The sequence below is a fragment of the Penicillium chrysogenum genome (assembly GCF_028827035.1).
Source record: "Penicillium chrysogenum strain IBT 35668 chromosome Unknown utg000002l_segment0_segment0, whole genome shotgun sequence".
NCBI classification, from domain to species: domain Eukaryota; kingdom Fungi; phylum Ascomycota; class Eurotiomycetes; order Eurotiales; family Aspergillaceae; genus Penicillium; species Penicillium chrysogenum.
In genome coordinates, this window is record NW_026622750.1 from 5,812,522 (window position 1) to 5,830,089 (window position 17,568).

The 17,568-nt window shown below is 46.2% G+C and overlaps 7 protein-coding genes across 7 annotated transcripts; 2 read left to right on the forward strand and 5 right to left on the reverse strand.

Moving 5' to 3' along the window:
* Window positions 1–58: 58 nt before the first annotated feature.
* Window positions 59–2,362, reverse strand: dus3 (tRNA dihydrouridine synthase DUS3; the record flags this gene model as incomplete). The annotated part of the gene is made up of 3 exons (XM_056711180.1): window positions 59–140; window positions 202–2,106; window positions 2,160–2,362. The coding sequence occupies 3 exons, from the start codon at window positions 2,360–2,362 to the stop codon at window positions 59–61; spliced, it is 2,190 nt and encodes a 729-aa protein (XP_056569601.1).
* A 1,276-nt stretch (window positions 2,363–3,638) lies between these two features.
* On the forward strand, window positions 3,639–4,586 carry N7489_005429 (uncharacterized protein; the record flags this gene model as incomplete). The annotated part of the gene is made up of 2 exons (XM_056711181.1): window positions 3,639–3,701; window positions 3,759–4,586. The coding sequence occupies 2 exons, from the start codon at window positions 3,639–3,641 to the stop codon at window positions 4,584–4,586; spliced, it is 891 nt and encodes a 296-aa protein (XP_056569602.1).
* A 758-nt stretch (window positions 4,587–5,344) lies between these two features.
* On the reverse strand, window positions 5,345–6,000 carry N7489_005430 (uncharacterized protein; the record flags this gene model as incomplete). Its single annotated transcript, XM_056711182.1, has 4 exons — window positions 5,345–5,550; window positions 5,601–5,609; window positions 5,657–5,750; window positions 5,929–6,000. Coding segments are annotated over 4 exons (381 nt in total), but the record flags the coding sequence as incomplete, so codon positions are not given.
* Window positions 6,001–6,848: 848 nt separating this feature from the next.
* On the reverse strand, window positions 6,849–7,729 carry N7489_005431 (uncharacterized protein; the record flags this gene model as incomplete). The annotated part of the gene is made up of 4 exons (XM_056711183.1): window positions 6,849–6,953; window positions 7,063–7,305; window positions 7,424–7,513; window positions 7,676–7,729. 4 exons carry the CDS (start codon window positions 7,727–7,729, stop codon window positions 6,849–6,851), a joined length of 492 nt encoding a protein of 163 aa, XP_056569604.1.
* Window positions 7,730–9,188: 1,459 nt separating this feature from the next.
* Window positions 9,189–10,477, forward strand: N7489_005432 (uncharacterized protein; the record flags this gene model as incomplete). The annotated part of the gene is given in 5 exon segments (XM_056711184.1): window positions 9,189–9,374; window positions 9,387–9,465; window positions 9,501–9,838; window positions 10,049–10,282; window positions 10,388–10,477. The coding sequence occupies 5 exon segments, from the start codon at window positions 9,189–9,191 to the stop codon at window positions 10,475–10,477; spliced, it is 927 nt and encodes a 308-aa protein (XP_056569605.1).
* Window positions 10,478–11,006: 529 nt separating this feature from the next.
* Window positions 11,007–11,329, reverse strand: N7489_005433 (uncharacterized protein; the record flags this gene model as incomplete). Its single annotated transcript, XM_056711185.1, has 2 exons — window positions 11,007–11,138; window positions 11,207–11,329. 2 exons carry the CDS (start codon window positions 11,327–11,329, stop codon window positions 11,007–11,009), a joined length of 255 nt encoding a protein of 84 aa, XP_056569606.1.
* Window positions 11,330–14,832: 3,503 nt separating this feature from the next.
* N7489_005434 (uncharacterized protein) lies at window positions 14,833–16,298 on the reverse strand (the record flags this gene model as incomplete). Its single annotated transcript, XM_056711186.1, has 5 exons — window positions 14,833–15,164; window positions 15,645–15,813; window positions 15,906–15,920; window positions 15,983–16,084; window positions 16,221–16,298. 5 exons carry the CDS (start codon window positions 16,296–16,298, stop codon window positions 14,833–14,835), a joined length of 696 nt encoding a protein of 231 aa, XP_056569607.1.
* Between the last annotated feature and the right edge of the window lie 1,270 nt (window positions 16,299–17,568).

Here is a 17,568-nt window from a genome sequence, read left to right on the forward strand (position 1 = left end):
TTCGTGATGATTCTATGTACAATTTTAGGATATGCGAGATGCATATACATGCCTTTGTTTAGCCCTCGGCCTCGTAGGCGTTCGACTTGTGCTTGGGCTCGAACTTGAAGGTGTCGGGTGCAGGACCCAGGAACATTTCACTGTCGTATCGATGAATGGTTAGTTAATGAGTCTAAAAAAAGCCGACAAGAGGAAACTTACGTGATCTTGATCCAGTCTTTGTAGTTGCCACTGCCCATGAGCGTCTCCAACTCATTCCGGCCGCGCCAAGCAGGAGGTCTGTCCTGAATGTTGGGAGGGAGGTATTCCAGCAGTCCGATTGGGACATAGCGATAGGCAAAGCTCAGCCATTCTAGCAGGAAGCGACGGGTTGTTCCAACACCGTGCTCATCAGAACCCCAGGCCTGGAGACCGTACTTGGCAAACTTCTCGATATAAGCCAGACGCTCAGTCGCGGACTTGTCCAAATACTGGCCGGTCTGGATTTCCTCGAAGATCCATGGCTTGATCAAAGCTCCACGTGCCACCATCACAGAGTCCACACCAGCGTTGTTAACGTGGTCGTCGTAGTCAACGTGGGAGTAGCAGTCGCCGTTTCCAATGAAGTAGGTCTTGCCACCATTGGGCATATGGCGGGCATCCGGTTCACGGATGGTGTCGCTGAGTGCATCCTGCTTCTTGTTCAGGCGCTTGATGAGAGCTGCACAGTCTGAGATGTATCCCCAGTCTGCCTGTCGAGTGTAGCGCTGCTGCCTACTACGTCCGTGTAGGGTAATGGCTGCGGCACCCGGAGGGCCGAGGTCCAGAACACTAGACTCGTATCCACCGAGAACCATACGCTCGACCAGCTTTTGCGCGGTAGGCTGGTTGTCCTTGGTTCCCATGCGGATCTTTACGGTAATGGGAATCTCCTGCGAGACAGTGTTCATGCCGCGAATCATCTTCTCCAGTTTGGAGTGATGGTCAAGAAGAGCCGAACCAGCTCCATCGCGGAATACAAGCTCAATAGGGCAACCGCAGTTCAAGTCAATAACGCGCAGGTTGGGCGTAAATTTTGATAACACCTCAGTGGCCTTGAGAGCTTGCCATGGCTTGTTAGCAGCAATTTGGGCACCGAACCTGCAGTCCTTGGAGTTATCATAGCCCTGAACAATATTGTCGCCTGGGATGACGGTTGGTGGTGCCATTTCCGACTCGTGTGCCTTCAACAGGGTCCATTCAGACTTTGAGCCTTGGATCAAAGGCATACTCATAGCCATCTCTGAGTATGTGAACTGCGCGCCCAGATCTGCACAGAGTCTTCGGAATGGCATGTTGCCTTGGGTTGTGAGAGGTGCCAGAACGGGTGTCTCCGGTCCGAAGTAAATGCGCCGCTTCTCCGACGGCATGAAGGGAGGCTCAAGGAACTGAGCACGGTTCTCCTGCATGTCGATCTTCGCTTGCTCGTCCGGTTCAACAAGCTCACCCTTCTCGCGGGTGGTGGATCGCTGGTGGATTGCCTTCTCCAATTCTGCAGACACTTGAATGGTCCATGTGGTGTAGGCATCGGCTCGAGGAGTCTCCTCACGCTTTCTTGTAAGTGAAATTTTGTCTTCGTTGGAAATGATGTTGACAATTCCGTCCGGTGTCGCGTTAGCAATACGAGGACGAGCTTTCTCCATACGTTCAGCATCCTCCAGTAAGACCAATTCCTTCTTGCCGTCTTCCGTTTCTCTCTCAGTCGAGTGCGAACCAACCATGCGACATTTCCAACCGGAATAGCATTTTCCTAGCGCTTCATAGACGGGGCATATGTTGTTCATGGTTGTAAGGTCCTCGCGCTTGTGCTCTTTCAGATAAACACGCAAATCGTGCTCAAATCGGCACTTCTCGCCATATTGGCACTCTCCAGCGGCAAACTCGTTCGCAAACATTCTTGTGCTGCAAAGGCCCTTCGCATCTTTAGATGTACCATAGCTGCGATTTGTGTTCTGACCCTTGTTCTTCTTCTTCTTTCCTTTGTCCTTCTTGCCACCATCGCGGTCATCATGGGGAGCGGCTTCGGCGGCATCGTCGGGGCTAGTCTCATCTGCAGGGCGAGGCTTCGGCGTGATTTGGATGCGATACCTAAATAGCCAAAAGTTAGTATTTCGCGATAAATGAGGGACAGCCAGACATACTCTGCTTTAACTGGTGCGATTCCTCTATCGCGCATATCTACCCGGGCGGGTTTGGAAGGTTCGTCCAGTCGTGCCTTCTTGGCTGGATGCTCTTCCACGCTCGGGTGGGAAGACTCATCTGTGGCGTCGCGTTTCGGGACCTCCATGTCAGGAACAGCAACGCTGGTCTCTGAGGCTTGGACCTTTGTATTTTCAGGCTCCATTATATTTCAGGGTAAGAGCGAGCTATCCACGAAATTTCGCAATTGCTGTTGGTACGTCCGGTCAAAATTTCGCATCCAGGCGAAATGTTTGCACTGTTTGACTTCGATACAATTGGCTTGGTATGAACGGGACCTTTTCCTATAAGGGGCAAGCGCAAACTCAAATACCACACCCCCACTTCCGTTGCCCGCTCACAAACATAACCTTTCTGCTGTCCTTCTAAATGTCTCCTAAGTGTTAGATTTTAAACAACCTACAGAATGGCAAGAAAGATGATTTTTATCATCAAATGCGAAAGATAGTCTTCTTCCTAAGTGTCTTCATAAGCGTTTTCCGAAATGTCTTCCTAAGTGTCTTCCTAAGCGTTTTCCTAAATGTCTTTCTAAAGGGATACTAGGTAGTCTACATAGGCAATGCTAAACAGATCGGCTTTTATAATAAGGATAATGGATGGTAGGTCGATATCATTGACTCTAAATTCCTCCCTAAGCAACATGCCAGATTGTCTGGGCTCAAAATTGATGGAGAGACACATGACTCCGTGCCTTTGACGGGCAGCACCTCTCGATTTTCTCCTTCTCTGTCCTAAAAAAAGGAGAGATTTCTTCCCTCTTCTTGTTTAGTCTCAGATAGCATCATCGACTATGCTCTGTTGGTCCTGCTCTCTCTCTCTCTCTCTTGTATATCTGGCTCTCCCAAGTCTTCCTCTGATCTGTAGCCGTAGCGCTGTCAACTTCTTCTTGCTGCGGAGCAGATGTACTAGCGGGCGCTAGCTGGGTAGGAGAAAGCGCTCGGACCGGACCACACGTCGACCCTCGACACTGTCAACAATCTTGGGGTTCTATATTGGGATCAAGGCAAGCTGGACCAGAGCAGATGTACCAAGGGCACTAGCTGGGAGGGAGAAAGCGCTCAGAGCGGACCACACGTCGACCACCCTGAATATCATCACCGCCTGTTTGCATCCAACCCCCCTTAGCAAACTGTCCAAATACAATACTTTGTTCTCTATTCTAGTCACCATATACTTCCATTTGCTTTCACCATTATCAGTAAAGAAGGTTGGCCCCAGCTCCAGGTGGAGCCCTGGATCCCTACCCAGGCCAGGCACATAGCCCCGAAGTGAACATCGCGAAACTCCACGTGATGTCACATGAACAATCACGTGACCCTTACGCTTAGGGCATGCCCAGACCCCTTGCCCAGCTGCCCTCTTGTCAACACACTTCGTTTCTCCTAGACATCAGCAGAAAGTTATTCTTGCCACTGGTTACGATGGCCACCCTTGTCGGCTTCCAATTTCATGAATCTAAAATTACTGGTGAGGAATCTCATGGTGTAAGCCTGCCTAGTGATTCAAGCTAGCAGTGATCTTTTCTATTAACTGATTTGTAGAGAAGCGAATATCAGATAACTACCTTGGAACATCGCCCAGTCATCGAGCAAACGAGCAACCAGAAGCTTCTTGCGATTGGTGTATTTGCTGAGGTTTACCTGCTCGACGGTAAAACCATTAGAAAAGCGCCTCGCAGTCAAGGCGAAGATGATATGGAATCCATGATCCGCGAGGCCACTATCTACAATATGATAGACGATCATCCTCGTATTGCTCAGTGCACTTCCCGGGGAAGGACAGATTTCGTTGACGTCAAGTACTATCCGAAAGGCGATCTCTCTGAATTTTGTCAGAAGAATAAGGTTTCTACTGAGCTTCGATCAAAGTGGTTCCGACAACTTATTGAGGCTGTGAAAGTTATCCATAGCTATAGAGTGGTCCACTCAGACCTTGCCTTACGCCAGTTCTTCGTCGATAATGAATTAAATATACGCCTAGGTGATTTTAACTCATCCCAGTATCCCGAGCATCCTGCCCTTGGGTATGAGAAGGCAACCCATTGTTTGCCAAGGGATTACGCACAACCGAATACGGTACTATCCGATCTTTTTGCTCTAGGTTCTACTTTGTTTGAACTTGTCACTAGGAAGGCCCCATATGCCGAACTCTATCCTATTGAGTTTCAGGACATTGCTCCATCTGATATCCAAATCCTTACGCGAGCGCAGCAGCGACGTGCTGCAGATGCGGAAGTCGAAAAACGATTTCGGAATTTGCAATTTCCTGACGTATCTCATATTTTTCGGGGTGATGTTATTCTGGGTTGTTGGAGCGGGAGATTTTCTTCGGCGGAGGAGGTACTCCGGTCAAGCACAAATATATATTAAACTCAAGATCCATTGTGTCTAATTGAAAGTTATCGGAGGGTGATGTTATTTCAGGTGCCTGAGCCCTGGCGCCGATACACCTTCATGAACTAGACTCCAGATGATGTGAGTCAAACTCGACTTGGTCGCAATGACGTGGGCCGTGTCCGACGAAGGCGGAGGCATCCTCGCCTCTGTTGGCTTTCAAATTGACCTTATTAGTCGAAGTGCCGCCGGAGTAATTGAGGTCAGCTACAAGGAAATGGGGTGTTTTCTGGATTTAGTGATGGGTTTAAATCCGAATTCAACAAGAAAGTACTTCAAAGGACTCTTCCTAAGTCAAGGCATTGAACCTCGTAGCCTTTTCATTTTAAATTGAGCACAGTGAATCTGGATCCCAAATGAAGCTATGCCAAATCTGTCGCATCAACGCCAAAGGCTTGGTTGATCCGGCGTATCCACACACACTTTGTGACACGAGCAATGGTCGGTCTGCGAATTGGGCCTGTTAACGTCTAGATAGACTATTTTGCATCAAACGTTAGTGCACTGCATTTCCAAAAAGAGAAAACGAAAAAGAATAATCCGTTAGAATTGAACATGATCATGATGGCTAGTTATCAAACACACCAGTCGATCACGGGGATGGGTGCGATGACCACTGCTCTCTGCATTCAGCGAAGTGCATAGTAGCAGGGCCGCCGAAGTCATCGCACCCACGTGCAATATGTTCACAAGCCGAGGTGGATAATAAGGGTTATATATGAGGTCCAACTTACGTTGCGACGCGAGATGTTCTTGCGTGGCTCAGCCAAAATAGCATGAGCCTGGGCGAGGAGGCTAGGGGGAAACGGAGCTTGATAGCAGCTGCACTGGCGATATGGGCTTTGGCGGCGCCAGCGAGAGTAGTGCCAGCTGGGGCTGCGGGAGTAGTAGTAGCACGCTGGGCGGCAGCGCGGCGGCCAGAGTGGCGGCGGGATAGGGTCTGTTACTTATTAGCTAGGCCCATATTTAGGATAGCTGTGCTATTCATACGTTGAAGCACTATAGCATCAAATTAGTATGATTCCACGGTAATGTCAGATTTTCACTTATAGCACGGTGGCGTTGAATCAACTGCCGCATATGGCAGTCGGCCTTTAAGTGGCCGACCTGGAAGCAATACCAGCAGGTGCGGGTCTCGTCCTATTGTTATATAACTGATTAGCTCACGAAGATAGAATTACTCAGGTCTTCTAGAATCAAGCTCTGGAGAGATAAAGGCCTCCAAACTCTCCTAGGAACCTCAGTGCGAAATGAGAGCTGGATTGTTTGTGACACCCATTTCAATAGGGGAACAGGGGATATATCCATGGACACATACCCGTATACTGCGGCCTCCACGCCCACCGCGGCCCGCACCGGCCGCTCCAGCCACGCTAGCGTAAAGGGCCATTTTGGCCAAGTAAAGTGATATTTGATTTTTTGGGGGAAAAATGAAGGAAAAAGAAAGAGCGAAGGAGATTTCAATTCGTCAGATCAAAATACAAGGTCAAGTGTTGTTGATCTGAAAGATATAGAGAAAGATATAGAGAAAGAGAAGAGAGAGAAGAGAGAGAAGAGAGGAAATCAAATCTCAACACCTTCCCATCAAACCTCAGGTTACTGTTATTCTTCTCTTATTCTTCTCTTACTATTGGCTTCCTATTTCGTGTATTTGGGCTCGTTGACGTGGAAGTCCGCCAAAGCGACAAGACACAACTTGTCCTGTTATCCGACTTTTGGGTCACTCGAATCTCCTCGTATGTCTGGAAAATGGTACTATTCCTAAAATTCTCTATATAATAGTGTAGCTTCCTACTGACCTTTACCCTAGAGTACACTATAATGGTAAGAGTATTCCCCCCAAAATAGGTCGCACCGAGGGAACCTAGACGAGTTAGATATCTAATTTAGGCGTAACGTCTAGGACTAGGCCTCTGAACCGCGACTTGCTGCCTGAGGGCGATAGCATTATAGTTGAACATATCTAGGGGAATGCTAGATGAGGGGCGGTATTGCAGAGTAGAGTCTATTCTTCTTATAGCTAGATGTAGGGGTGGTACTGCCGCTCGGGCTTAGTCTCTGTGGTCATAATCACTCCTCGGCATGATCTATAAAGTCTCCTATTGGTGTAATGGGCCCGATCTTACTAGGTAACGCCTAGATAGACTATTGTGCAAAAGTTAGTATTCTGTATTTTATGAAAATAACGATAGAAGGTAAAATTCATTAGAACTGAACGTGATCATGATGCCTAGTGTATTAAACGCACTGGTCGATCACGGAGGGAATGACCTGCTGCTCTCTGCATTCAATGACTTGGTATGCATATGGCCTATCCGACCATATCTGAGCCGTACGCGGAACCTAGACGAACAGAGAAAGTGTATAGTAACAGAGTTGCCCAAGTCATCGCACCCACGTATAGTATACCTAGAAGGGAAAGTGAAATAAGGAATATAGGAGATGCACTTACGTATCGACGTGTAGGAACCTTGCGAGGCTTAGCCAAAAGGGCTTGAGCGCGGGCGATAAGGCCGGGAGGGTACTTGAGGCCGGCAGCGGCTACATGGGTAGTGTGCTCCGTGACCACCTTGGCGGCGCCAGCTAGAGAAGTAGCTATATTAGTGGCGATAGAGGTGCTAGGAATAGCAGAGGCGCCTGGGCGGGGGGCATGGAAGCGGCGAGGATGCTGGCGGTAGGAAGGACTCATTCTATTCTGTAGTTACTTATTAGCTAGGCTCGCATTTAGGATGGCTATGCTATGCATACGGCGGCCAAGTTCTATAGTATCACGTTAGCATGATTCCAAACTATAATGTCAAATATACACCTACAGTCTGGTAGGACTGTACCAACTGCCAAATGTGGCAGTTGGCCTTCAAGTGGCCGGCCTGAAAATAGTACCAGCAGGTGCGGGTCTCCTCCTATTGTCATATAACTGATTAGCTCACGAAGACAGAATTACCCAGGTCTCCTAGGATCAAGCCCCGGGGAGACAAAGGCCTCCAAGCTCTCATAGGGCCTTAGAGTGGAATGAGACACAGCTGGATTGTTTGTGACCTGTCAACAGAGGCATGGATATGTACCCGCACACTGCGGCCACCACGGCCCGCACCGGCCGTGCTAGAAGCATAGGCCATTTTGGTTTTTTCTCAGTTGAGAAAATGAAAGAAATGATGATAATAGGTAGAGTGCTATGTGGAAGCACTTAAATTCCAAGTTTGTCGATCTGAAAGAGAAAGAGAAAGAGAAGAGAGGGAAGAGAAGAGAAGAGGAAAACAAAACCCACCTATTCAGATTTTTCTCACATTGATCACCTCTGCTTAACAATCTACTCTACGGTGCGTGACATTCTCTTATTGGATCTTATATGAAAGATTTCCATTATTTCCTAGTCACCTATATTGTTCTATATTTATCTCCTATTTGTAGGTAGGTGTATTGAGCTAGATTCCTATTCTTGTCTGCTTGCCTCACTATTATTTCTTTACACCTTCTAGAAAAGTGCGTTTACCTAGCCATCCTACACATTCTAGGGCTTGGGTTATTAAGCCTATATTGAGAACCGCATTAGTTAGCGAAGGATTTAGTCTCTTATGTAGCATAGTAAGCTTTCTACGCGAAATATAAGCTATAAAAATATGTGCATTTGCGGACTAGGTTCCCAGTAGAGACTAATTCGGGAGTAACTACATTATCAGACGTTATATCGGCCCTGACTATAATGGCTGACGCCTTTACGGCTAATACTTAAGCTAACACTCTGTAGGGCTATAACAGACAACCTATTTGTAAAATTATTAAAATTGATCTACTTACTTCTTAGTATTGTTGGCTAAAGGTAAGTCGGCAGAGTCAATACTCAAGGAGTGATATTGTTGGATAGTACATCACCAGCCCGTCTAGCAACTGAAAATTCTTAATCTAATGTTTAAACCGCCCGTATTGAAAACTACTGTATCTCTTAAAAGCAAATGTTATACGGGAGGTCCACTTTATTATACTTGTGTGGTAGTGTTAGTCAAATTTCATAACGCGTGGAATTTAGCTCTGTCGACTATTTAATTAGTACTATGTACTAAATAGCTCGATGCTCGATGTCTCCTTAGATTTCCCTCTTTGATAGAGAGATAGTGAGGGATATTTAAAGTGAGAGAGATATCTGAAGTGAGAGATGTCTGAAGTGAGAGATGTCTGAAGTGAGAGATGTCTAAAGTGAGAGATGTCTAAAGTGAGAGATGTCCGAAGTGAAAGATGTCTGAAGTGAGAGATGTCTAAAGTGAGAGATGTCTAAAGTGAGAGATGTCCGAAGTGAAAGATGTCTAAAGTGAGATTGTCAACTTCGTAGTCTAGAATTTAACCATCTAGACTCTTCAATTAAACTTATATTACAATTCGCAACAGGGCGGGTGTATAGCGTGTGCTTATACCCGTAGGTATAGTAGAAGGCTGCCTTAGAGCCTATGTAACGCGTACCAACACTACCCTCCCGCCCCGCCCCTTCCTCTCCTTATCCTTTTCACCTCTTCTTTAAGTTTTCCGACTCCACTAGTGTTATAGTGTTACCCGTTTAAACACTATATACCTATATACGTTAAGATGGCAGAGAACACTGATTCTGAGCTAAACGCAATCCACGAGACCCACGAAGAGTCCTCCACCGTGGCTGGACCACACTCAACCCGTATAGGTCCTTTCATCATATTTATTGCACGCAGCAGCGCAGCTCCCAGTCACCAGGTGAAACAGGAGTGGTTACTCGAGTTCCTTCACTGGGTAGAGCAAGTGCATTTGTAGGAATATGGCAGCCTTGACAGTCGTTCTATAGGCTTTATTCCTTTCTTCCAAAGTTCAAACCGTCAACTTCCAACGGATGGTAAAGTATTGATAAAGCTTTCTGCCGTTTTCTAGAGAGCACTGATGCTGACTGCGGGGTAATTAGGGTGATATCTGGCTGGGACGGGTTGACAACTCATAACATGAGCATGGTGAAGATTATTGAGGAATCCGAGGGGGTTGATGTCACCCTCCGGTTCTATCTTAAAGATCTCAATGATGGATGTCGCTATTTCCGCGATATCAAACTTCGGGACGCATACAAAGTGTTGCGTGAAGACATTGAGGCCATAGATGAGAATCCTTCGCTCCAAGCCTTCGCCAAGTACTCCAAAGGTATCCAAGCTTGCAAGGCGGCCTTCGGTGTGGCGAAACAGGGATTGAATGAGCTTTCCTTTCGTCGAAACTCATTCGTTCGCCCAGAAGATTACGCTAAGTGGAACTGCAGTGGTTGCAGTGTGCGTTTCAAGAGTCTTGTAAACCTCACTAGCCATACTACGAAAGCGCATCGAGAGTGGAGTAGTGAAGAACAGAAAGTTAAATGGCTACATTGCCCTTTCTGTCAAAAGGAGTTTTCCGAACCCTAGACTCGAGACCGATATGTCTAGGTTAGCTGTCCCCAGAACCTAGGCAGTGAGAAGAACACCAAGGTGGCAACCATCACTCGGAAGAAGCGGGGAACCATGGTTCGAGTGCAAGGAGTCGAAGAACAGCCAATAGGATCAGATAATGGATTGAAGCCATATCTGAGTATTGACCCCGCTGATTTCCATAAAGCTCCTCGCATCGACGTTGAGAATCCTATAATCTACCGAGGGGAAATATTTTGCCGGCATCCCGATTGCTCTTCAAAGAAGGTGACCCGATACACCTAGAAGAGTATTGTCCGTGGGCACTACCGGAGAGAGTATAGCCTCGAATATAGGCCGTTTAGCAAGTCACTAAACGCTTACGAGGAGTAGCTTCATATCGATGGGCTGCGATGGATTTCGATCTGCGTGCAGCGTGGCCAGGAGCAAGCTGGCGCCGCCCACGTTCCTCGGAAATGGTGAGGAGCCTTTCTGAGTATCAAGCTAAGTCTCGGGTTCTGTTTATTTCTATATGGATTTTCTTGCTTTTTCTACTTCTATCGGAAAATTTGATGTCGGCAACTAAAAAAAAAAAAAGGAAAAACATCAAAGCCACGAGGAAAAAAGAAATCTATCGTTAGGTTTATTCGGAATATACACTAATATGTATTTTTCATAGTGGTTCAGAAATAGTTGTGCTAACCTTACTTATTTTTACTGCTGCCGACGAAAATCTGACGAGGAAACTCCCAGGCTACGGTGCCCCCCCCCAGTGATGAGCTCACACCTTAACGCGGTGCTGGGGTACAGTAATCCTGGTCTCAGGATGAAGCGAAGATAAGCTCGGGTGACAGTCTGTACCCAATTCGACCATCACTGATCCAACAGGAATCCAATTGATTACACCGTTTGAAATAACACCGTCCCAGTCATTACTGTGCTAACAGCAGAACAACCAGGAGATGAAATTATCCCGGCATCGTGGGTTTGACTCAAACATGCCTTAACCAGTTTATCGCATAATCCGAGACACCACCGCTACGGCGAATGGAAACCCAACCACTTCGTTGTCGAATACGAGCCCTGTGACTGAAACAATAATCAGGACGTGGAATTGACCTTCAAGCAGCAGAGGCATGAGGGTCTGTTGAAAATAAATGTGGATCGGTCTCCCGCATACCAGCTGATTGCTTGCTCGGAACGTTGTCACACTCCATGCACAACTTCACCATCGTCAAGGATCCAGTTGAGGGTACCGCGAGGAAGATGATGAGCATTGGTTGTGGAGGAGTAAGGAGGAGTTGTGCGTGACCCTGAGAATACAGGAGCTGGCATTGTCGAGCACGTTCATCAAGGCGAACATTCGTGAACATTCAAGTCTATGACCGTGAAGGAGAGGTTCCGGGACCACCTGCAGACCGATAGGATTGGCGTCAAAGCTAATTCCAGTTCCATATTAATAGAGACCCTCAATAGTCTCAGTCCCCTTTAGGTAGTTGTTCTTAACAGAATTTTGCCCTACATGAGACTCCAGCTGGTCTATATCTACCTTGAGTAGTAGGGCTATAAAGTTGGATCTCGTATAGACTTATACATTTATTTCTTCTTAGCAGACCCTGCATTATAGTTATTTTATAGCTTGTTAATCATCTCTATAGCTAAATCTCAATTGGAGCAGAGGCTCCCCCTTCCTTTTCTTTGTGGTTTGACAGATTATGGTACTCTACATAATAGCATCGCCACTTCTATGATCCAAATCTACTATGCTAATAGCATATTCTTGGGCTACATGCTACCAGGGAGATGAAGGGGGAAGAAAAGTGTGATAACAAATCTATGGAAAGGAGGCTGTATATGAAGCCTCTGAGAATGGCAAACGAGATGAACTAAGCAAATGCTCAATCTGCATTGAGACAAACGCACAAAGACATCCCATGCTTGTCAACACATATTCAAAGATTCGAACTTGAACCTTAAGCAACATGGACACAACAGTCCGTTGAAGAAAATGGTCTTGGCGGTGTTTGTCAGAAATGGGCTTCAAAGTTCTTAGCAGTAAATAATCGGAAACATTACATTTCAGGCACGCATGTGCACCTAACCACCTTGGCGCTACTCCGTACATAAACTTGAAATAGACAGAAACTGCCTTGAACGAACCGAAATAAACACCCCAATACCAGGTTCTTACGAGCAAGCACTAGTTTCATCTCATCCACCATCTGCTATAGAGCAAACCTAGGTATACATTGGGAATTAAACTACATGTATACATAGTCAGCTGACCATCTGCATCCATGGATAACGCAAGTTAGTGTAAAGTCAAAAACTCTATAGTTACAGCTCCTCCCACTTCTTCCCTTTACCCAAATTGTGGTTCAATGCCACCAGCCATGTCTTTCAGGGGAAAAAAGACTGCATTTCATTCAGAATGCTAAGTCCGGGTGGGGGAGAGAAAGGAGGAAAGGAATTGGTGGGATCAGAGTATTGGTCGTTCGATGCTCTGCAAACAGTGCAAACAGCAAGACAAGACAACCCCCTCAGGCGGAACAGTCCGGCAGAATCCACACCACCACATTTAACTCCCGAGGTCCACTTCAAATTTGCATAGAAAGAGGAATGCACTGTTCAACATTAAATGTGCATTCCTCTAGCGTTGGCTTTGTAATCTATTTTATTATGCTGGTGCTTAACCTACTATTGTAATCATTATACAAGAACTAAGTGGGATATATCACTATACGCGATCATAATGATACTATACTCCATACAGGACTGTCAATATTAATTGCTAATAACAGGTCAATTAACGCTAGCTGTATATGGTTAGCGTGTTCTGTTTTGAATCCCGATGTCCGTCTTCGTTTGCCAGGACCTGCTTTCCTGCAAAGAAGGTAAATTTCTCCCCTGGTCATGTATCGATCATATCTCTTTTTCTCCCATCATATTCCATAAAAGTCGTTTAGCGATTAAAGTAGGATTGATAGCGTCTGATTAGTAATCTAGATAGCCATTTATATCCATTCTTACTATGCAATCCAACCAACCAACACCCATCCTCCATACTTCCACCCCAAATCCAAACCTCCAGTTCTTCTCAAAATATACCTTTAAAGCCATCATTATTTCATTCAAATGGGCATGTAGCTCAGTGGTAGAGCGCTCGCTTTGCATGCGAGAAGTCCGGCGTTCAATCCGCCGCTTGTCCACAACTTTTTTGTCTGTTTCAGATTTGATTTTTTGCATCCGAAAGGTCCGGTTACGGCGGCTTATAAGAGCCACTGCGCTACTTTGGATTTTGCCGGCAGTATCATTTGGATGAATACATATCATATTGATCATGTCCTAAGAGTTCAATGATTTCCTTTCCATACAGGTTAACTTGCTTGGGATGTGGTGGCGTGGCCCGCGTGGGACGCTGCATATTCCCACTGTGATCTACAGATGGACGCCTAACCGCTAGTTTTCGATGAAACTAATTCACGAGGTGACTCTAGGACATATGCCGAGGCTACATTAAGAAATTATTTGTTTACAGTTTGGATAAAGTAATTAGTCGTTGAGAAACTACAATTTTATTAGGGCTCGAGTTTTACTCGAGTTGGAGGATGCACTATTTGTGCAGCCCTGTTTGTAGTCAAGATCACAGCATTCCGACATCAGAGAAATAATACTTCTACGATATCGATTACAAAAATTATCTTTTTGTTCGTCTACTGAGGTTGACTTTACGTACGGAGTAGTAACTAGTAATGATGAATAACGAATGAAAATAATTCCGAGGGTAATTTAAAGGCGGTGAAGGGTTTATCATGTGGCCTTTAGAAACTGCCGGCCTTCCCCGCCCCTCCGTATACGATTTACCGCTCTTGTTTTTGTTCCAATCTTCGATGGGTAACTAGAGCTTGCCTGCTGGGAATTTGCTTAGGATTGCTATACTGTCCACCTTTTGAGGTCAATTGCCTGTTCTCTGGATAGTACGGTGACGAATTAAATGAGACGGAGCGAAACATTTTTTTCTCGCGAATTTTAGGGGCCCATAGACATGTCATATCTACGAAAAATATATATCTGGACTGAGCACAAACTTTTTCCCGTTGCCGGTCTCGGTACGCCCCAAGTTCCGCAAAAGGAGTCGGCAGATTCCTCCTTGGGCAAAGGAGCAGTGATGGCCCGTGCAGATAGCAGTTCTTGTGCAGTATTGCCAGCCTCTATACGCCAGGAGCTTCATAGGATTCGGCGGTGACCTGCCTTGATGACAAGGGAACGGAAGGTACCGGTGGTTTAGCAAAAAAGGAGGTAAATTTCATTCGAGACTGTATCGAAGCCGATTGGTACGTGGACATCTTCTTCTTAGGACGATTGTGGATGTCACATACACAGGTCTTCTCCTCCTTCTCCTCGTCCTTTTTACGCTTCTCCTCTTCCCTGGCAGTCTTTTCGTCTTCCTCTGCTTTCTTCTTTTCATCGCGCGGCTTCCGCTCCTCGACGCTGCATATCTCAACGTAGCAGTCGGCATGGAAGTGCCCAACCTGCTGGTAGCAGTGGAGGGAAGAAAGGTGGAGAGACAAAATGTCAAAGAAGAAAAGGTCGAAGAGTGTTTAAATTGGAAACTACGGCTATTCGACTTTCTTTTTATTTCCTTTTTCGGATGTAAGGATTACCTACGTGGTAGGACCTACCTAGGTACCAACCTTGGAAGGTACCTATCTACGTAAAATAAGTTCCCCTAGGAAGGTAATGGAGATGCGATCCAGATGCAAAAGGAATGGAGGGAACACTGCGTGGATTGACTGTCTCGCACGAGGAGAGGAGGAAGAGAAGGAAAAGAGGGAGAACTATAGTGCTGGTACATATGTATAGTGCTGTGCTCGGTATGGTGCTGTGCTGGGTATGGCGCTGGGCATGGTGCTGGGCAGGGTACTGTGCTGGGTAGGGTACTGTGCTGGGTAGGGTACTGTGCTGGGTATGGTGCTGGGTATGGCGTTGGGTATGGCGCTGGGCAGGGTACTGTGCTGGGTAGGGTACTGTGCTGGGTAGGGTACTGTGCTGGGTAGGGTACTGTGCTGGGTAGGGTACTGTGCTGGGTAGGGTACTGTGCTGGGTAGGGTACTGTGCTGGGTAGGGTACTGTGCTGGGTATGGTGCTGGGTATGGCGTTGGGTATGGCGCTGGGCATGGTGTAGCATACGTTTTGGGGCGTGGGGATTACCTCGAGGCGAGCAGACAAGCAGGCGTGGCAGTGGGGATAGGCAGTGGGCGTATGAAGATGAATGTATGGCGGGTGGGAGAGATTACGCCTACTTCGCTCCGCATGGCTATCTAGAGGCCTTAGGCCCCTAAAATCCCTAGAAAATGGAGCTCTGAAGCCAAGGAATTGAATCTAATGCATTTCGACATCTCTACAGACCCCCTTTTCTAATGTAATACTACGGTAGTTTTCAATAAGGTTGTTTAAACAATGAACTAAGAATTTTGATATTAGAGACGGGCTATCTGATTTATGGACCTAACCTACCAACAGTAGGTAGGGCCATTGTATCTGCCCTGGGTCATTGGCCGCTTAAACAGACTATGTATCAAATGTTAGTACTCCGTGTTGAAAATAGAACATAGGGTCGAACTTACGTTGCGGCGGGTTAGGGCCTTACGGCTGGCATCGGTGGGGCCGCGGGCCGCATTGACGAGGCCGGGCCCATTTTGGGTGGGGCCGGGGGCATTCTGGGCAGCTTCGGGGGCGGCATTGCCCAGGCCGGCGGCATTCTCGGCCGCACCACGGCCGGCGTTGGCCCGGGGAGCCACGTTCTGACCGGCGGGGGCCTGATGGCGGGGCGGGCTGCGGGAGGCTCAAACGACTCCCGAGGTCCTGTATTTGTTAGTAATGCTCGGCGCCATTACCGTATTGTACGTACCGACAAGGTACCGTCCTATAGTATCGTCATATTAGCAGAATTCCAAATTGTCATGACAACAATAGGCTTCCACTTACCGCTCGGCACAGCTGGACGAGGCCCATGATGGCCAGTGCCGCTGGACACTTGGCCCGAAGGTGGCCACGTTGCTTGCAAAAGTAGCAGGTCCGGGTCTCCTTCTATATTATCATATAACTGGTTAGCACACGAAAATGGACTTGCCCAATCCTTCTAATTTCAAGGGCATAGAGGGTACTAAGTGCTCATATCCCCTTTATAGCGAAATGAGACATTGTAACTCCCACGTGTACATACCTTCACGCCCCCGCCGCGGCCGCCACCGCCACCGCCACCACCTCCACGACCCGCACCACTGGTTGCGGGTCTTGCCATATTGAAAGAAGAAAAAAAGAAAAGAAATGAGAAAGAATGTTTCACGAAGGTATATATATTGATGAATTGATGGATTGTTTCAATCTAAAGAAGGAGAAGGAGGAGACAAGAGGAAAGGAAAAAAAATCGAGGGAGGGAGTAAAATATAACAACACCTTCCTGTCGAAGTACTACATACCCAGGTACTATACTTTCTTTATTTGATCTCTTCTTTCTTTCACTTTTCTTTCACTTTTCTTTGACTTTTCTTTGACTTTTCTCTGACTTTTCTCTGACTTTGCTCTGACTTTGCTCTGACTTTGCTCTGACTTTGCTCTGACTTTGCTCTGACTTTGCTCTTACTTTGCTTTATTTAGTATAGGGGGTTTCCAATTTCTATTCAGTTACTACTATACTATTCTTTATTCTTTATTCACTTAGTTTTCCCTTTATTTTCTCCTGTCTTGTCTTTACTTTTTTCTTAACTGTTCAATTAGTTTGACTTTATAGTTAACTATCCACTTAATAGTTACCCTCCCATTTCTTCTTAGATTTTTTTCTTTATTCAGTCATTGCTTTGATTGATTTTAATTATTACATATTCTTATTGTTATACCCACGCTATAAAAGTAAATATACTAGACTTATACTATAGACCGGCGTAATCATCATATTATACATACGGTTACGGCATAGTCCTATAGTATCATACATTATTAGTAGGATTCTAAATGATAATGATCTATTCACACTTACTATATAGTATAGAATGATAATGATCTATTTACACTTACTATATAGTATAGTTAGATAACCTATTAGAGATCTCGACGTGCATCTTGCACTGTGAGATTGATTCAAGAGTTGAGGGAGCTAAGTTCTAGACTAGGCAGATTGCCACTCTCACTTCAGATTCAGATATTGCTCATTTCAGATATCTACTAATGTGGATCTCCCTTATAACGATTCAACCCATAATATCGAACTCCGCTTTCTAATGCATTTCGACGTCTCTGCAGACCTCTCTCTCTAATATGATACCATAGAGACCACTACTCGTGTCACAAAGTGTGTGCTGCTCTCGGGAGGGTCCCCGTTCTCATCAGTGAACCTATACTCATGCATTCCGTCAACTATTCCGCAGGTCGAGAGTTCCATGGATATCGAAGTTGCTGACACTTATGACGAAGCCCATAGGAACAAATAAGTAGGGTCTGACTTTTATCAATTTCTGCTTACCTATCTGCCTTATCGCCGTTTAAACTTCTTTTAGGTCTATTTCACTTGAGCC